General features: G+C 36.9%; 1 protein-coding gene across 7 annotated transcripts in view; it reads right to left on the minus strand.

Annotated features, from left to right (window-relative positions):
* Positions 1 to 20,230, minus strand: part of TASP1 (taspase 1) — a 79,206-nt gene that overhangs the window by 31,532 nt on the left and 27,444 nt on the right. For 6 of the 7 annotated variants that reach the window (XR_011738090.1, XM_065835121.2, XM_071805683.1 and 3 more), the window contains 3 exons: positions 12,230 to 12,336; positions 7,240 to 7,359; positions 6,266 to 6,344 (listed from right to left, as the gene is read on the minus strand). Coding sequence is in view for 6 of the 7 variants with exons in the window: in XM_065835121.2 (XP_065691193.1) it covers positions 6,266 to 6,344; positions 7,240 to 7,359; positions 12,230 to 12,336 (306 nt within the window). In the remaining variant the exon portion in view is untranslated. Of the gene's footprint in view, positions 1 to 6,265; positions 6,345 to 7,239; positions 7,360 to 11,094; positions 11,188 to 12,229; positions 12,337 to 20,230 lie in introns of all 7 variants that reach the window. The other variant, XM_071805686.1, reaches the window with a different exon arrangement.

Consider the following 20,230-nt stretch of genomic DNA (forward strand, 5'->3'; position numbering starts at 1 on the left):
CTCAGAACCTATGGTTCATTGGCTTCCATAAGGAGAGAGGGAAATGTTCCTGTTCCATTTTGCCAGCAAAAGCATCCATGAGGTACACAATGGACTGGGAAGGAGAACAGATATGAACAAGTAAAAGTTTGAATGGGAAAAGGCAGGGAGCAGAAGAATGAACATACTTATTTCCTTATCAATAAGGGTTTAAAAAAAACAAGAGAACCCTCTTTAAGCAGGGGGCTGGACTTGATGATCTCCAGAGGTTCTTTCCAAGCTAAACAATTCTGTGATTTTTCACAATACAAAATGTGTTATTTTTCACTTCACAAAATGGTGCATCACACATATGCATGTATAAAAAACACAGCTTTTAAAGTATTTTGATGTAATCCCTAAAATGTCTTTATGAGAAGAGAGGCCGCTGCTCTTGACCAGAGATCTTAAGAGTCATTCCCTTAGGATCTTGGTGAATCCACCGGTACAAGAAATCGTTAAGGGAGTCAGGCACATGCTGCTTATTTGCACAGAATACGTACAGTCTCTATCTGCCTTCATTAAAACATGGCTGTTACCTGTACCTGATTTTCATTCAGTCAGTAACAGACTCTGGGCAGGGGAGCAGAGCAAGACATCATTGAATAGCTTCTCTTAGGCTGAATCCTCACCTACACCTCACTTTGGGTCCAGAAACCAGATATCTCTGTTGTTTTCTCAACAAAACACCAGTTCAGGCTCAGTCCTCAAGTCCAATTATATTTGTTAACATGCTTAATTTTTCTGACAGAACTCAATAAATTGAAAGATTCTACTCCTTTTTCTTTAGGATTATACACCCAATTTAAACTCTCCCTAGGACATCACATCACTGTACCTTTCCTATATCAAATATTTTCCTCAGAGAGAGTAAAAGCTGGAGACTCTGCAGCTTTGTGGTACAGAATTTCTACATTTAAGTAATGCAAGACCTTCTGTGCATCTTCAGAAATGCAACATTAAAAGGTTTGCGGGTTTCAATGGCTGACACACATACACAAAGCACATCACGCATTCTTGAAGAATGGGTAAATATGTTTTCTACTGCCTACTGTTGTAAAGCTGTAAAAAAGGGAATGAAACTTTATTCTCAGTCTCTACATTTCCACTCAAAAATTCCACTTATAGTTGCATTTTCAAAGGCTCCGGCATCAACAGTTTCCGTAAATTTTATATTTACCTTTATATATTTAAGGTTCTGTATATTCAAAGAGAATTATTACTTTTCAACTTATCTCTGAGGAAAAGCACAGCCTGCCTCTTGCCCCAGTAGTATTATTTCTGGCACAGTTAGTAGAGGAATATTCACAATCACCATGGACAGCCCAACTGGAGAAGAGATTCCATGTCACACTTGATATTATTTTGAATGAGAGGAATATACACAAAGTCTTTGATTCCTATTATGTTCAGGAAAAAAAAGGAAATGTTTTCTTCAAGTACAGCCGAAGAATGGACTATTGTTTCTCCTGTGGTCAGGGTTTGTTGACAAATGTTTTTGCTCCAAATAATACCCATCTTCCTATGTTTACATTCATATACCAACAAAAAACATTCACTAGAGTTCCAAGTGGCCTTAGGAGTGTGGTTTTGGCCTCTTTTTTGGGGGGGGGAGGGGAGGTGGTGGGGGTGTACACAAGGTTTTAAAGTCTCAAGATTTGTCTTCTGTTGTTTCTCCAAAAGCCAGTTTAGCTGTTTCTTACATTTGTACCACATAAAGGCCACTGGCCATGCTCATCTCATGAACAAGCTTTCACTCTATCCCTGTCAGCATTCTTGCATGGAACGGTGCCTACATGAACATTGCTATGTGTCACTGTTAGGGCTGCCCAGGTATCTCAGCTATGCCTGCAACATTCTCTGAATTTCTTGAATTTTAGTACTGGTTTTGAGATACACACAGAATTCCTCCAGTGTCCATATATATATATATATATATATTTTTTTTTTTTATATTTATACATATCTCTATAAAATTCAGAGTTCATATGTTGAAATGTCTCCAAATATAAATTGTAAAAAATCAGAAAGATTTGACTTGTTTTACTCTGAGATTACAGAATAAACCTTGAATAAAAGGCCCCTTATTTTCCGTCGTTTCTAAGTTCCACCATCTCCCCCATTCTGTCTTCAGAAAGTCTTCATCTTTTGATTTCAGTTGTTCCACCTCCTGTTAAACTATATCCATAAAATATGAGTTTTACAATATCCTGTGTTTTATAAACCATGAAGTAACTTTTGAAAAGCCAAAAAAAATAAAATCAAGGACAGTGTGGCTAAACAACAAGGCCAAGGCGTTGTTAGAGGTAAGAAAATACTGTTCGAAAAGTTGAAGTCATGCCCAAACAAGTTCAGAACCACCACCTTTGGCACATTCAATATAAAATCAGGATAAAAACGGCCAAAAATATTTGAGAAACAACTTGGTAAAGGCCTAAGAACTAACAGCAAATCCTCCTCGAACATACAAAAGCAGGAAACCTGCCAGCATCCACAGGGCCAACAAATGATCAAGATATAAAAGCATGTCTCCAAATAATACATGACCACTGAAAGAAAGCTACATGAATTTGGAAGTACTTTTAATGAAGTCCTTCTATGGTAATGCTTTTTTTTCTTTGTTTTTTTTTTTTCTCTTTTAATGAGGAAGCTACTGAAAGTTATGCCTCAAACTGAAGCTTCAATAGAAGGATTTTAGAACAAAATAAATAGAAATTACAAAACCTACTGTGTTACTAACCATGCCATTTAAACTAACACTTTTTCCAAGAAAGCTTCTACAAAGGTAAACCATCACAGAAAAAGAAATAACTGGCCTTCTAAGTACAAAATCAAAGAGAAATCTTGAGGAATCATCCCGACCTATTAAAACCAGAGATATCTACAGCTTATAAAGTCCCAATATCACAAATTGTTGGAAGTTTGGAGAACACAGTGAAGGTGCTTTTCTCTGTCCCACGGTGTTCCTTGGAGACCTGCAAACACTCTATCTGAAATAGGACACCAAACCATCTGGAGCGGTGGCTCGATCCACTCTGTCCGTTCTTACATTCCTGCCAACTCTTCCTGGATTTCAATACACCAGAGTTTGGATTCTGTATACTTTGAATTAGGATTTCAAAATCTCCCCACACCAGAGGTTTTCCTCAACTGGTTTGACATTTTGCTGCTCACAGCCTCCAAAACTCAGAGGCATGATCAATTTCATAAGTATAGAAGCAAATTTAGAAAACCTGGCCCTTAGAAACTGTTTGTAGGAAAGTGATGCCAAAGAACATCTTTTTTCAAGGCCAAATACAGAGCTTGATATAAAAAAATCAAGGTTTGAATTTCTACCCCCAGCTATCACTAATACAAAGTTTAAAAGCTTAAAACAGCAGGAATGCAAAACCTTCCATGTCCCAAAGAATCCTTAAGTTAAAATTACTTTGTTTAACTTATATTAATACTTAATAATTTAGACCATACTTTTGGTAAAGCTTTAAGGGAAACAGTTAAACTTCCCTCTTCATTAAAGATTTTTGTTTTAATTCCAAATGTGGTTTGATAAACTAAAGATTCTATGAAATCTTTCAATAATAAATATTAAAAATCTACACATAACGTACTCAATACAAACAGCAACCAAAGCCTAATTGTCTTTTTTTTCCCCCCAATACAACAGAAAAAAAATGCCCTGTAGAAAATGGTAGGATAACTTCATGCCAAATTTACCACTTAAATTAAAATGTAAAAGCATGTGAAATTAAAACAATAAAATGTTATATTGTGAAAACCCCACAAATCTGACTGTAAATTTCAGTTTTAAATACCTATTTTAAATGTGTTTACATAGAAGCATATAAGTATGTTAAATGAAACATGAAATGAATATGCATGCACACACAGTTTTTACTTACACGTAACATGCAAGTTTTATTTGTTGCTATTTTTTTTAAATGCATGTCCGCACAAAACCAATGTAGAAACCTACAAGAGGTGGGTATAATCACTGCTACAAATACAGCCTAGTCTGATTTTACTACAGATATATCAAGTGAAAAAACACCTATAGAATCCCAGAATGGTTTGGGTTGGAAGGGACCTTAAAGCTCATCTAGTTCCAACCCCCATGCCATGGGTAGGATCACCTTCCATTAGACCAGGTTGCTCAGAGCCCCGTCCAACCTGACCGTGAACACTCCCAGGGATGGGGCATCCACAGCTTCCCTGGGCAGCCTGTTCAGTGCCCCAGCACCCTCTTCTTCTCTTAGGAACCTCTGTCAATTTCAGACAAGTTTCATTCTTTCAACCTTTCCTATAATTTAATTTTTCCATCCCTCTATCTCTTAATTAACTTAATGGTTCACATTTTTGGATCATCTTTTCAATAAGGGTCAGGCATCAATATATTTTTAAAATGCACTAAACATAAAATACATTATAAAACAAAACATTATGAGCTTCTGAAAATGGAAAAAAGAATGGTATTGATTACAGTTCCCACTTCCTGTAAACATTTCTATCTCCCTCTCTCTCACACACACAAACACTTTAAAGGAAAGCCAGCAACAAGAGTTTAATTAAACACCGCTAGTCTGAATTTTGAATCACTGAATAAACAGATGGCCATGCTTCATAAACCCTTAGCAGTCTATTTCAATTAACCAGGATTGGTACTAAAGTAATGTCATGGAAGCTAGAAGATTTGAATCAAGGAAACATATATGTGTGTGTGATAGTTATAAATAACATTAAAGTATTTACCACTGTATAAAATTGGTACCAGCAAAAAGAAAGGGGATTTCTCTTTAAGGCCATCATTAAACCCAGACGTCTCCTTTAAATGTATTGGGACTTCAAATCCAGCTGACTTTGAAAAAAAGAGTTTTAAAAAATACAGTAAAGGTGTCCTCGGCTTTTCCACCATCTCTAATATTGGACTTAGACTTGCTAATTATTATGGTCCCAACTATTACAATATTTAAACATATTTGCTTACATAGGTAAGCATTTATTAAACTAAATCAATACGGTGTTCCTTGAGTAGAAAGACCTTCCAACACTCCTGCATTCAGTAGGATTTTCCTTCGCTTAAGTACTAAAAAGGACACTTGCTATTATAACATTAAATTTAACATCTACACAGATTTTCAACAGCCCAAGAAAGACCTAAATATAGGGGAAATTTGAAAGGTATATGATTTTGAACTTTTTTTAATTTTTTTTTTTTTTTTACTATTTTTTTACTAATTTTCATGTTTTACTATTTGTGAGTGGTCATACAACTAGAAAAAAAAAGATGAAATGCAATCTTTTCAAGTGTTTTTATGAAGGAGTTGCAAAGTCTACGTAACTCCCACGTAACTTCACCTTAAAGCCTTTGTGTTCTACGGTATTCACCCAGTATCGTGTAACAATACAATTGTCTTTTCACTGTCTGTTCCTGTCAAGCCGAAACAACCTGTCTTACATTCTCAAATCTTGCACTGCAGTATGAGCTATTTTCCCAGTTATCTTTAGTTGCTTTTGGTGTTTGTGGTTTTGTTTTGAGAATACCAACTGACAGCTGGCTGATAGGCTTCATCTGAACAAAATACATTTGTGTCTACAGGATCCTGAGACTTCCAAATGGAAAAGAAGCTACCCTAAGTCTAACATTACTTTCACAATTTCTAAATAAGTGTTTTCCAAGGCGCTCTAATAATTTAGTTCTGCCTTTTCTCCTTCCTTTTGAGAGGAAAAGAGATGATGAACAAATTCATTTAAATATTCACTTAAAATAGTAATAAAATATTTTGAGGTAAAAATGCTGCGTGTAGCATTTTTGTACCCAAAGGACCCTCTGTGTTAAAGGGCGCTCTAATTACCTTAGGCCTGTACAGAATGCATCCAGTCACAGAAGAATTTTGTGTTTAACGCCATATCAGGCTTATAAAAGCACTTCTTTACAGGAAGGCAGGTCCCTTAGTACATAACAAACACAGTATATCCTTTCAGTGAAACACAAAATCTTTTAAATAGGATAAAAATTCACATGGTTGTTAAGTAAAAAGATCAATATAAGCAACCAACAGAGAGTAATTAATGGACTTAAAGACAGTACTGACAAATATATTTATGCGTAAACAAATAGTACACACGTACAATGTAGCCTGGAAATAATATTATAATTCACCGTTCATAGAGATATTTTATTTGGAATTTGTAAACTAATTACAGAGAAATAGATCAACTTTTTAAAAAGATTGATAAAAGTAGTAAATACCTGAAGTACTCACAGCAGTGGAGTAAGGGGTATGAGCTCCTGTATTTTCAGCCCAGCAGCCACAACCATAAAGAGCTGCCTAAGGAAAAAAGTACATCTTTCATAAATTTAAGTATCCAAGGTTTTTTGTTTGTTCCTTTCCCTTCGTTTTAAACAAAAACAAAACCCAAAACACCAACACGCCAAAAAAAAAAACCAAACAAAACCAAACCCTACACAACAAATAAAGAAACCCAGGAAAAATTCAAGTATTAATAACAGTCAAAATAGCAATTCCAATTCATTTTGCTACGTCTTCCATTACTATTCTTCAGAACTGAGTGATTATCTTTGAGGTGTGGTATTCTAACCTAAGTTTACAAAAATGAGGATACAGATCCCAAAAAGATAAAATAATGCCAACTGTTCCCTATTTGTATAAAGTCCCTTTCACTCTGCTATTTCAAAAGAAAACCTTAAATACATTTCCAAAGAGAACTCCTTATAGAACAGTGGCAAAAGAAATACAGCTATAAACCAACGGAGTATGGCATTGCTGATGCAGCTCAAAATTCCCTTGCCAAATAACAATAAGGAATGACTATACCTGACGTGTCCTTTGTCACTTCAACCAATTCATAAGACTATTTTACAATTAAGTTATTAGGACAACTTCCTTAATATTAATGACAATATTATTTAAAAGCTTTTTAAGCATTTCGGAGACTATTTGTGGTATCAAGGAGGTGATGAAGCCCAAGTAATTAAGTTACTAATGGCTTTGGTAAAAGGTAACTGACTATAGAACAGTTTCTTACCTATTAATATTTTATAACACTGATGGAGGACACTAAAAACAAAACTTGCATTCCAGTGCAGTGATAATGCCTCCAGAGTTTAATGAGAAGGAAGGGCGAGAAAGAGTTTGCTATCACAGCTCTTATTTAGTGCCACAATTCCTGAACAGTCATTTTCAACCAAAACAGCATGTTCACCTGACCAACTCTTCCAGGATGCTTTAGTGCTAAACCTCCACTGGAGACAGCAGCAGCAACATTTCCTTCTTGGTCAACAACGACTGCACCAACTGTATCCAATGTTCCTGAGTCATTCTCCTGCAGGACACACAAACAGAAACAACTACTAAAAACAGGATATTGAACTCAGCTTATCCTTCTTAGGAGTGTGCAGACTAACGTGCACAAAACAAGTGACAGGCCGATTAACAAAACAGATTTGTTGTCATGCATATTGTACCGATTGTGCTGCCATAAATCTTCCCAAAATGCTCTCTTGCCTCAGGACCTGAAAAAAACTTCTCTGGAAACAAGAAGGTAATAAATATCTCGGAACTCATTCAATGCTTAAGATTACCAGCCTTTACTCACAAAAGCGTCAAAAATGCTGTTTTCTTAGTGGTGGGCACTTGTCGTCTAAGAAATGATTCAGCAACACATTCCAAACAGGTCACATCAAAATGTCTTTTCCAAAAGCTTTGAGATGGCATTTTTGGAGACTCTGATATTTAAAGCTATACATTATTAAAAAAAAAATATCCACAAGAAGCAGCTTACCACATAAAGAGAAAATTCTGATATTCTGAGCAAAACAATAAATAGGAGCCTTGAGTAGAAATCTCCCCCAGGAGAGATTCTCTCTCCCAGACTTGTTCTCGGTTCAGCAATCTTTAGTGGCTTCTTGGTTGAACCAAGTTACCCTTTGCTCCCTCTGGGTCACTAGCAAAGTGTCTTTACTTCCATGGCTTGCTCCCCTGAGGTCTTCCAGCATTCATTCCTGATGCAAGTGCTCTGCCTGTTGTCTCACCAACACTCCAGCTGTCTCACCTTGGATCTTTCTGTCCTTCCTCCTTCCTTAATACACCACATTCTCTCACTCTAAGAGCAGCTTTCCCCTCCCTGCCTAGGCTTGCCCTAGATTCCCTTCTCTACAGAACCCAGGTGAAGGCACTCGGACTTCATGCCCAATCACATGCTTTTGATGGGCCACAGCATGCAGTCTCTATAAAATAAAATGAATAAACAAAACTGATATATCATCCATCACATACTCCAAAGATGTACGCTGCTGTTGCAGAAGCCCTCCAGCCTTTAGCTGATTGGTGTTTCCTGTACAAAAACTTACCTGCATTAAAAAAATCCTATATAAACATCCAAGCAAATAATCCCAACGGATATTAGGGTGTCCATATAAATGTATGTTTTCTGGACTAGGATGCAGAGGGAGGAAGGAAAAAAAACTCTAGACCAAATTATTCAACTTCAAATTATCAGTTCCTATCACCTATTAAAATTTCCTTGGGCATATGATGTCATTTGTCAAGCAGAATTCTTAGGAGACTCATGCTGATGATACTCAGGCCACACTCAATTTAAGAGATAACACTTCAGTTAATACTGCCCCACACTTCAAAGGAAAAATACACAATGCAACAAAACACCACAGTGTTCTACAGCACTTTTCAAGCAACTGGAACTCCTAAGCAGGAGTCTCATCCATGGCTTTTATTCAGAGTAACACTAAGTTTCTTCTCTTTATCTACACCTAGATCTTCCTGAACGAGTTCTACACTCAGAAGCTGGCAATAACTGTATTCAATATTAAAACAAAGAGATGGATGTCCTAACAGTAAAGAAGAATAACTGCTTAGAAAAAGAGTGGTGAAAAATTATGTATCTCGGGTCTCAGCTGGCATTAGGAGGAATAGCAAGTTAAAAAGCAGAGGAAGGTAAAAACCAGGATTAGGGAAGGCAAGAGAAGAAGAGAAAGGAATTTTGAGGACTGGAGCAAAGGTGATAAGGAAAGAGAGCATTCCCTTCCAAGTTGTAAAGACAAAAGAAAATTAAGGAATCCTCCCTTAACATCTCATGGGCAAATGTATTTCACATGCCCCACGACTGCTGGCTACAACCTAATTCAGGTATTACTAACCCAGTTAGAACAACACTATTCAGTGGATTGAAAAGATCTTAAACAGCAGAGCAGGCTGCTCCCCGGAGATGTAGACTCACATCCTTGGAGTTTTTCAAGATCAGACTGGATAGAGCTCTTGTCAATGCAAATTTTCCTATAATCATATGATTTCTATACAGAGAACTACTAAAAGTCTTCCACATATGTAAACTGCACTGACAACCCTGTCATTTCTGAGCCGCTGAATGAAGAGCTCATGACAATTTAACACAGGAACTTTCCGTACACCTCCAAAAAAAAGGCCTCTATGCTCCTGAAGAGTTCTGGAAGTCTTCTCATCAGGTGCATTCTTCCTATGTCACACTTTTCATCTCTTCAAACAATATGAATGTTGAAAAATAAAAAGTTCACATAGCACATTCAAGGTGATCAATAACAAAAAATATAACGCACAAAATACGTCAAAGAAAATAATGTATTTCTGTACAAAGACGTATTTTTCTTTTCTAAATATGTTCAGTGTTATTGTCCCAATACAGTAGCTGAAAAATACGGAACTGCCGATTTCATACATAAAATTCAAACTATTGTGCACATACTTGAGTGCATATGTTAAACTAGATAAAAACCAAATCAGTTTTAGTAAACCTCAAATCAAATAATGTTATTTAGGGAGTTAAATAACTAGCCTACAAAAAATAACCTATAAAAAAAATTCATGTGCACTGGAAATTCTTTGTGCCACTTATTTGAACCAATCTTACAAGTAAGTTCAGCATAGAAGCATCAGTTACTTCTGATGTTTACTGGTGCTTGAGGTCAGAATTTCAGAATGGCATCTGGCTGAATTAACACATCATACCCAGTCCCCCTATAATTATGTTTAGTTAATTCACACACAAAAATGACTTCTTAACTATGTAAGTCATTATGACTTCAAAAAAGTCTCGATTTTCACATCTTCAAAACTCAGTGAAGCTATTAATGGATCTTTGTGTGTGCTCTCACCAATCCTACATAGGGTAAACAATGAAAAATGCAGCAGAGTCCTGAGTCCTTTAGTAAGTCACACTGCCTAGCTTTTCCACACAATCTTTATTAAATTTCAACAGCTTCTCACTCTTTTTAAGCTCGGTATAATCTAACTTCTATTGAAAAGCAGTTTTTAAAACTGTATGTTAATTTTTAGTTAGTCAAATTTATCAGTAGCTACAACTTCCAGGTAATTTCAGCCATTTTTGGTCTACAATACTATCTCTTTACATCAGTCTTTTAGTTACGATTTCCATTCAACTGTTAGCATCCTTTCTACTTTGTTCTTCCCACAACTTTCAAAATCTCATAGATAAAATTGACCAGAATTTATAAGAGCTATGCAGTGCTGACAGAAGCACGCAAGCTCAGTTGCAGCATATGGTTGAAGCAGGTGAAAGTCAAACCAGACAATGAAACCGTTATGAAGTCCTGCCGAAAGGGTCAGGCCCGCGGCTCCAGAGATGCACAGCAAATTAAAAAATTAAATTATTATTTATCAATTAAAGCTTGACTTTGACAAGAAGATTAACTTCGAATTATTCAAGCACTTAAAAGGTTTTTAAATAATTATTTTTAAACTTTTTATGCGAGCTCAGCTTTGACAGTACGAGTTTGGGGATCACATCATGTGGATCACGCTTGCTAAACGACCTCTTCCTAACAGCTTTGAGAGAATTATTCTACCTTTTTTTTATGATTTGATTTTTCATTTCCATCTCATTTTGAAAAACTAAACTTCCTGTAAGGCTGAAGTCGTCTTCCGCCCGGTGGATAACACAAGCAGCCCATATTGTTTGCACAGTTTGGTTTTCATCCCCCATGCATGAGCAAGATGCGTCCAGAAAGTTGCCAAAACCTGTGTGTTCCGTTACTGCATTACTCACCCGTGAGTAGAGCTCTATTTGATCACCTCTTTTACCTACCCCATCATTGGCCTTTGGGGGTCTCCCATAAGCGCTGCACATGACTCTGGAGCCCTTGAAATTTCAAATTGCAGGTCGGTAAGCTCATGCATTGGCATATGTTCCAAGCATTGACTTGTCCCTTATTACATGAACATCAATAATGTACAGAGACCCCTCCTCCCTTGGGTACATCTTAATACCAGTAGTTTCACAAGGAGGTATGTGACATACTATAAAAAATTCCAAAATGAATAACTTTTCCCCCCGCCTTTGTCCTTACTTTCTTCACAGGTCTTATCTCCTTGAAAATAGAAAAATTAGCACCCACTAGGGAAAACTTCTTAGCTAAGAACATAAAAGAAAAACACCTAATTTAACACCGACTTGCACAGGCTACAGAGAATAAACTTTTTTGACAATTCTCTGGGATTGATGTAGTTGCATATGTTGATATAAATAACATATAAGGTCAGTCAGCTTACCAAAGCAAAGAGAAACGGCCCATTTGAAAGGCCACGGGGCCCCGAATAAAGCACAGGCATTTAACTGAATGAGCTATACCTTTATACTCAACAGTAAACACAAATACAGTGATTGATATTCTGAGATGGTAACAAAGGCTCTAAATTCAAACTTAGAGTGAGGGAAACTGAGGGAATCCTAATAGTTCAGTAGCACAAGTAATATGGGCCAGGTCAATGCTAGACGCATGCACAGATGCACATGTTTACCTACCTGTTATTTCAAATTTCACCAATTCCAGCTCCATAATGCAGTGCACTTGGGAAACATTAAAAAGTAGGAAACAGTGACAGAGATCCCAAGCTAAAGAAAATGTTTCAGCAAATAATTATCTGTGTTTACATTTGTCATATTTCCAGTTCAAAATGAGCAAAGTATTTTTCACAGCACAAACAAGATACAAAGTGACTGTTTGGTTTTCAAATAGCAAGGCAGCAAAGTTTTAATTGCACTAAGTTATCATTATATCATCTAAACATTAGGATGGTCAAGGAGAAGTGGATTCTGATGCTACGTTTGTCTCATATATGACATGAAATTTATTAGCGATCAGTGCAAGTTTAGGATGACAACATTTGAAACAGGCACTAACCTTTTCATTTGATTGTCTCCTTTTCTTTAGTTGAATGAGATCTGTTTCCACCTTTTCAGCCAACTCCAGCTTCCTCTTGTTCCTCTTAAAAGCTGCTAAACTAAACCCTACAAAAATAATTCAAAAGCATTTAACTAAGTAAAATTTACTTAATTTAAACAAATATTGGTAAGTTTACATTTTGGAGGTCATGCCACCCAAATATTTTCGTTTATGCAAAAAGCATCACTAAAAAAGCCAATAGCAATGTATTTAAGTTTCAGTACAACATGTTTATGTATTTTCCTAAGTGAAAAAAGTTCTGCTATTGTTCAGCAACAGTGATGGGTAAAATATCTGGTAGGAACAAGTCACTGAACACATATGGAAGCTGTGCTGGTCTAAACATCTCTCTGGCTCACAAAGAAGCATCACTGCACAGAAGAGAACGGAATAAGTGGCTTGTGTTAAAATGATTGGTTTTGGCTGTAAATAGATACCATGTGAGCTCATTCTGATATCCATAAAATTAGGCTACTATTTTATTACCTTAATTGCATATCTGTATGTTGACCCATATATTTAAAGCCACACAATAGTCTAGCAATATTTTTATGTTCCATAATCCAACATAGTCTAAAGACCACCTAGGTCTTGAAAAGACAAACATGTATTTTCCACATCTAAGCCCCACATTGAGAAACGAAGTGTTCTCTAAAGTGCAGTAAAAAAATACATTATGCTTAAGAGAACAAAATGACATATTCCCATTTTAGGCTTTTCAGTTCATTAAAAAAGTGTAGATATTGACATATTTAAAGTAGTTTTGACTTAATATTATCCACAAATTGTCTTTGAAATGTAGATAAAAGAGGAGGGGGGACATGTCTTTTGTTGCTTGTTTAGTCATGTAAAAATCAAGCTATTAGGAGGGCAGAGTTCTACACAGGTAAGTCACAAATTCAACTGAAGTTAAAAGCACAGGTTTCCTATTTACTCTATAAGCCCTAAAAAACTAATTTTAAATGAAATTCTGAATATAGCTACACTGCTATTATTCGGAAGACTGGAACAGCAGCAAGAACTGTCTAGGAATAAAATCAATATTGCAGAGTCAAGAGAACACAAAGCTTTCATTTACAATTTTCAAAGTACACAGACAGCGAGCATTTTACTTCTTTGAAACTCTCCCATGCAGGTGCCAAAATCACCTAGTGAACTCTTCTTTAAAGCTGTTTTTAAGTACATAAAACTGGACCTGAAACTACCACAGTTGTTCAACTATATAACCTGAAAGTAATGAGAAAGCTGGCACTTCTCTCCAAAAACCTGATGAATACCGGTTTCTTAAAACTGTAAATACATATTAATCTGTCATCACCAAGAAAGGAACTCTTTCTGCCATACACAGCTGATTAATGCAGCCACTTTGGACAATACGTTTCTATGTTTGAAATGAGGTCCAAGAGGTAAAAAAGAAACACTTGAAAAGGGGGAGCAGGAAAAGAATCATTTTAGTCTACTACTAATTGGGGGTGGGGAGAAACAGACAAAAAGCTCACCCCCAAATCAAGAATTTGTTAACAAGAAGTGCTGCAAAACCAAAAAACCAAGTCAGTACATTGTTTTTAATAGAATTTTTAAACAACAGAGCCTGTAAGTTGACATTACTTCAATAAATCTAGCAAATACCTATGGGCAGAGCCACAGTATGGGTGAGTAAGTATGGTGCATGGCCTTAGTACTCATCAAAAGTAAGTATTACATAGGAATAAATATGCCTAAGCCTGTTGCTGCTGCCACCGCCTCCTGCCAATTCAGAAAAGGGATGTACCCACAGAAGCAAGACCTATATTTTATACAAGGGTGCAGGAGCCCGTAGATGAAAACCAGGACGCGAGAAGTTTTCCTTGTACTCCAGAATCTAATGCTAGCGGTGGTCCGAAAACTTCTGCAATATTTGCACGTTCACCACTTCAAATATATGCACGAAGATCCCATCAAAACTGGAGAACACACGGGCTGGTTTCAAGCTGCCCTGGCCGCTACACAAAGTGCAGCTGTAAAGCCTCTCAGCATCACCACCCCAACTGTACCTTGGTTGCTACTTATCCTGCCATTTTTTCCACAACATACTAAATTCTCCAAGCTCAAGAGCAATGTTTCAGTCACCTAAGTCCCAAGTCTCTGGCTAAGCAATTAAATAATTTTCAGATTTTGCCTTGTGAGATTCTATTTGTCTTTTCAAAACAAGACAAAAACCTTCATATTTGCTTTGAAACATCTAATTGTTCATAGTAATTTCATATCTGTATTGTTAATTTGAAGTGGTATCAGTAAGCCTGGAAATATAGGGCAGAAAACAGCCCATTATTAACAAAGAAGTACATGCTTTACTAGGCAATTAGAAGCACTATGTATGAAATGAGGCTGGCGATGTACCAACCATGTTTACAGAATGGATGACTCTATCCTACAAAGCAATAACTACAGCTGACAAGAAATTGTATTTAGTTTTCAGGTGTCAGAAATATTTTCAGTTCCTGGGTATCCCAACTGCCTTTCACCTGCATGCTGGGATAAAGCCCTATCAGGCATTTTTTCCTCTATTGCGTTTCTTACTTCGCTGGTCTTGTATGTGGGAGAAGTGATGCAGTGCATCAGGGAATCTTCTACTGGGTGTTCAGATATCCAGAGCCCCAGGCCCTGCATATCTTAGATCACGTCAGACAGACAGACAAAGAAGTTTGGTAGTAACATACAGTGATGTAGGAAGGGACCTTAGGAGGTTGTGTAGTCCAGTCTCCTAAGAAAAGCAAGTCCAATTCAAAAGAGCTGCACAAGAACTTGTCAAGTTTTTAGTATCTTCAAGGAAGGAGATTTCACAACTCCTCTGTTACAGGACTTCATTAACCATGTTTAAAAAAAATTAGTCAAAGCCTCATGTATTCTAATTTATGTCAGTCCTCTATGGTCCTACCCCTGTGCAGACACACCACCATAACTAAGTAACATAGCAATTAAATGCACAAACACAGACCAGTCTACGCTAAGGAAGCTGTCAGGTTTGCCAAGTAAAATACACAAGCTTGCCCAGCTTCCTCCATCACAATATCTACAAAACTTAATAATCACCTCTTATTTGTGACAGGTTCTGTGATATTTACCACATTAGGAAGTTCATACTGCTCCATCAGACAGAGGTGCCAGGCATGGTTCGGTACTTCTGGATGACATGAATTTTGATCAGAAACATCTGAGGGGAACAGATTGTTTGGGGGAAGTTCTTTTTCAAGGGTGGAAGAGGCTGCTTTTTAATATTGTGTCTCCCTTCCCAGATTAATTTACACGAATTAATGTATTAATTTCATAACTCTTAAGTTTACTTCAGTTTAGCACGAAATGTCTTGCCTTTCAATACTGTGAGGGAAACAAAGTCCATTCAGATTTCTCCTTGAGTGGAAATTCTTGTGCTTGGGCTATATCCGACTTCAGAACAGTTATTAGGATCACCTTTCATCTGAAAGCTGAAGATTTTGGTTTAGCAAGGACTGATGAAAAATTGCCTTTCATTATTTAGGGGAAATAATTACTATCAGTGATGATCAATTCCTCTTGGCAGGATAAAACAGCTAATACCTCCCAAGTGATCAGAGAATTGTGAAATAATGGACTGGTTTATAAAACAAAGTCTAGCAATTTCTCTTTTAACCTGTGACATAAATTTATGCCCAACTTCAGATGACCAGTTAAAAATAACATGTCTTGATTCTTAAATTTGATTTTTTTCCAGAAGAAGGGAATAAAGGCTAAGAACAGGTGGAAGGCTGCCTGCCCTGTTTATTCCTGCCTTTGTGATGTTCTTTACATGTGAAACCACTATAAATGCCATCAAACTGGCTAGCACTGTCACTACAAGTGACAACAAAAACTGGAAAACATAAGTGAGCTTCACACTACACAAATGAAAGATGACACTGATTTCTTTTAAAACATTCTGTAAGTTTGATCCTTGTCAAACAATATATTATGGGGTTTTAAGTTCAATAACACATTTTATGAACTAAAAAAAAAAAAAATCCAGGATTCAAATGTGTTTGGTTAATGATGCACAAATTACATGAAAAAATAACCCACTGAAAAATTATTTTGAAAATTCCACCTATACATAGAAGGAAAATGCCAGTTTAAGTTTGTAATCCACATTAAGTCTAAAGCAAAAACTCAACTTTAAGGTGCAAGGATCAAGAAACTTGATTTGTCCTAAATGACAGTACAAAAAACCACTCTCACCTTCTCCAACAAAACAGCATATTCCACACTTGAGAAGAGGAAAAGGACACAACCAAAACCAAATGCAGTATAACTACATCAGCATGATGTTGCCTGGGCCAAGGAGAAAGGGAAGCAAGAGGGGTAGAGCTTATTGACTGAGGAGGGGAGAAAGCTGGAAAAACAGAGGTAAAGGAGTAGATAGAATTTTAGTTTGAAAAATTCTTGGATCACAGCTCAGATGTATTGCTGCTGGAATCTACAGAAAGGTATTTCGCACAGCATCCTTTGATTTTGCTCAAGAATTCAAACATTTAGCTGAAAATCAAACATGCGTTGAGATGAAAGTCCCTGACAATCACTACCCCACGCGGTAAGGGTCTGTACACTCCAACTCGTTCTTACAATAATTGTCCCTCAGAAGCCACAGAGTACAACAAGCCGTTCTGTTTTGCTTTCTCATTCATGTACAGTCTTTAAATGCAATTCTCAAGCCTCATCCAGATTGAAGACATGCAACGACTGACAACATAAGCATTTCAGAACTAGAACACTATTAAAAGCTCAGGACTCCGGTCTCACGTTTACGGTATTTATCACATGTCCCTGTGATGCAGCATGGGGTCCCTCCTTAAGAACAAATAATCTTCAAGGACCTCAAAACATCTTCCCAGTCCTCCACACTCTCCTTTCAGCCCCGCAAGGTACCAACAGGAGATACCCACATGTACTCTGTATGTAAGTATTTTGGGTCTAACTGTGCTAGATGGCAGAAGCACTGGGTGGAATACTTGGGCAGGGCAGAGTTTGAGAAGTTGAGACAAGTGGAGGGGATTGCTGTGGAAAAGGCTCCATGGCTGAGCACAGCACAGGTGGAAGGAGTTTCCACTCAACACCACTCACCTGCATGAGAGGCTGGTGTTAGTAGAGATGGTGCCAGAATGTGTGCTTGATAATATGATGTATTATATCTATAAATACAGGAGGAAAAAAAAAATCTCACAGGCACATCTTGCTCAAAATTAAGAATAATACAGATTTTCCCATTTTCAAAAGGTTCCATTGTTACTGATGAGAAAGGACCACAAGACCTTAATTGCATCATACATTAGCACTGGATCCTAATCTACATTATCATGGCTGGGCAATAAATACAGCTTTTATAAAGGCTTTTTACATCATTATCACCACTTTACAGAAAGAGATGAGTAAGAAATTTTCAGCAAGCAGCTCAGTGGAAGAAAAAGAAAGAGAACATTGGTCTCTGAGGCAGTTCAGAGATGTCAACGGTGTAACAATTGTTTGCCATAAAACTTCTACATCATTTACTCGTCTCTTGTATGAATCCTGTTGGCACTCTGACAGCCTGATCATTCCCATAACTCCTTTTACCTTTATACAATGTACTGTAAGAATTTAACCAGTAAAAATTGACAGTTTTACTATATAATGATACAGCGACTCAGTAAATCAAAGACAACAGTATTTTCCTTTCTACATAGCTCTTCTTAGCCACTTTTCACAGCCCACCAGAGATGATCCAGACAACAGAGATAAGATAAAAGTTATTATAGAGAAAATTAGAATTGTCGCGTTCATGGACTCCTTGAAATTACTGAACTGTATATACAGAACAAAATGTAAGACTATGGTAGTTTTTATTTTTCTCTTCTAATACTGGTAAAAGTCATACATACCTACTTGTTAATTCTAGGTCTGTGTGCTTTAAGTCTGTAGCTGACAGGCTGTTTACTACAGTACACTAACACTTCTTGTCCAAAGCCCATGTTTCCTTAACATTCCTATGCTTTTTTAAGTCACATCTCTTCCCTTGCATATTTTCAGGCTAGGTAAAAAAATATTGAAGCGAACAATTAAATTTTCAAATAGAAGTTAACAAACACAAATTTCTAAATCACTAAATCACAAACCAAGTTCACGATAACATTAAAATCTCCCTATTTACAGTGGTGGAACAGCAAGCTGGGAACACAAACGCCAATGTTTCTACTATGGACATAACAAATTATTATGCAACAAAACATTATGTAACCTATGACTATTCAGCGATCCGTGCTTGAAAGCAAACTGTAAATTGGAAATAGTAAGAAAAGACAAATAGTATTTTGGAGTACAGATCGAGCTCTGACCAATCATATAGCACCCCCTGGCAGACACTTCTTTTAGTCAACTGAAAGAACTTTCTACATTTTATCTTTCTATTCCTCATTAAAAGAGTATGTAACTATTGGAGAGAAGCTAATTAAAAAGTAAATTAGTTAACCCACAGGAACTATAATGAGCCAGTGAAGAATTCTATTGAGCAGTTGCTAAAATAATTGGCACAAATGAAAACAGACAAATTAAAATAAAGTTAATTTTAACAAAGCTTTTTAAAATTACAAATTAACACCACTTATGCTTGTTGTTGGGCCCAAAGACTATTAGCGCTACTTTCCCACGTTGCCACACTTTGACAGAGACAGCGCCATGAATGGAAAAAAACCTGGAACTCAGCATCAAAAGTATATAAAAATATTAACGTGTCTTTCTCAGATCACCATTGTACAGATGTATTCTTTCTAACAGGAACTCAGGGTAAACTGTTGCTGGACACAGCATTTCTTACACCTTCCTGGAAGAAATCTCTTTTTATTCCCCCATCAAGCAGCCTTTCCTGCTCCCTGGAAGATTTTCCTTCAAAGCATCCTCTGGATAATTCAGCCCAACTTTTTTTCCTGGCTAACTTGTACTCTTCCTATTGGCTGTAGTGAGCTGTTTGGATTTCAGAGCTGCAAGTGAACCTACAATATTATGTCCAGTTCCAGGCAGGGAGGATTTACATCATGTCTGGCCTTTTTTTTTTCCTTTCTTTCTTTTTTTTTTCAAATTGCCAGCAAAAAACATACACTAACCAGAGTTCATTTACTTTACATACTACAGAACAGAGATAGCAAGTTCCACTATTAAAAGACAAGCACCTTCTACCCCTTAGTTTCCTAAAACCAGATAAACCAAGCTTCTTAATCAAACCCCTTGAGTTTCTCTCCAGATCTCTTTCATTCTCACCCTAAAAACAAAGCAACAAAACACGGTCTAAGCCACTGCCCTGAGCCACTGATTGAACTTTGCAGCACAGTTGCAGCAATATGGCAAATGTTTTTCTTAATGTAATAATAGTCAAGTGCAGGAGGGAACTGGGAGTGGGGTGAAGTTTGGAGGAGAAGCAGCTTAAGAAGAAAATACTGGTGAACAGGGAGACATACGGTGTCACTAGGAGTGTGACAATCTGCATGACACTTTTCTAGAAAAGGTTTCCAAGCAGTCACGAGAGAAAAGGGAATTCCCTTGAATAAACGAAATTGGTTAAAAAATGTAAAACAAACTATGAGTAAAGAAATGGTCTTTTCCAAGTGGAATGCCAAACCAACCTATAGTGGCACTTACTTTGTTCAACAATGAGATGTGATTTTACTGATGACATTGATTTATTCAAGGTAATTATAAAAGGGCTCGACTGAAGAATGATTCTGAGAAGCAACCTGACAATACAACAGCAGATTTGATTCAGCAAGGCTCAAAATAACAAAGAAGAGGTAGTTCTTCACACAAGCCAAAGCTGTAAAGGTTTTTACAGATGCAAAAAATTAATATGTGCTCAAAAGGAAACAACAATTTCTTGGCAGAAAATGCCACTGATCACCTCCATGTATGCAGGAACCAGTCACAACTCAGGAATATAGAGTCTGG

The sequence above is a fragment of the Patagioenas fasciata genome, chromosome 3 (genome assembly GCF_037038585.1).
Source record: "Patagioenas fasciata isolate bPatFas1 chromosome 3, bPatFas1.hap1, whole genome shotgun sequence".
NCBI lineage: Eukaryota > Metazoa > Chordata > Aves > Columbiformes > Columbidae > Patagioenas > Patagioenas fasciata.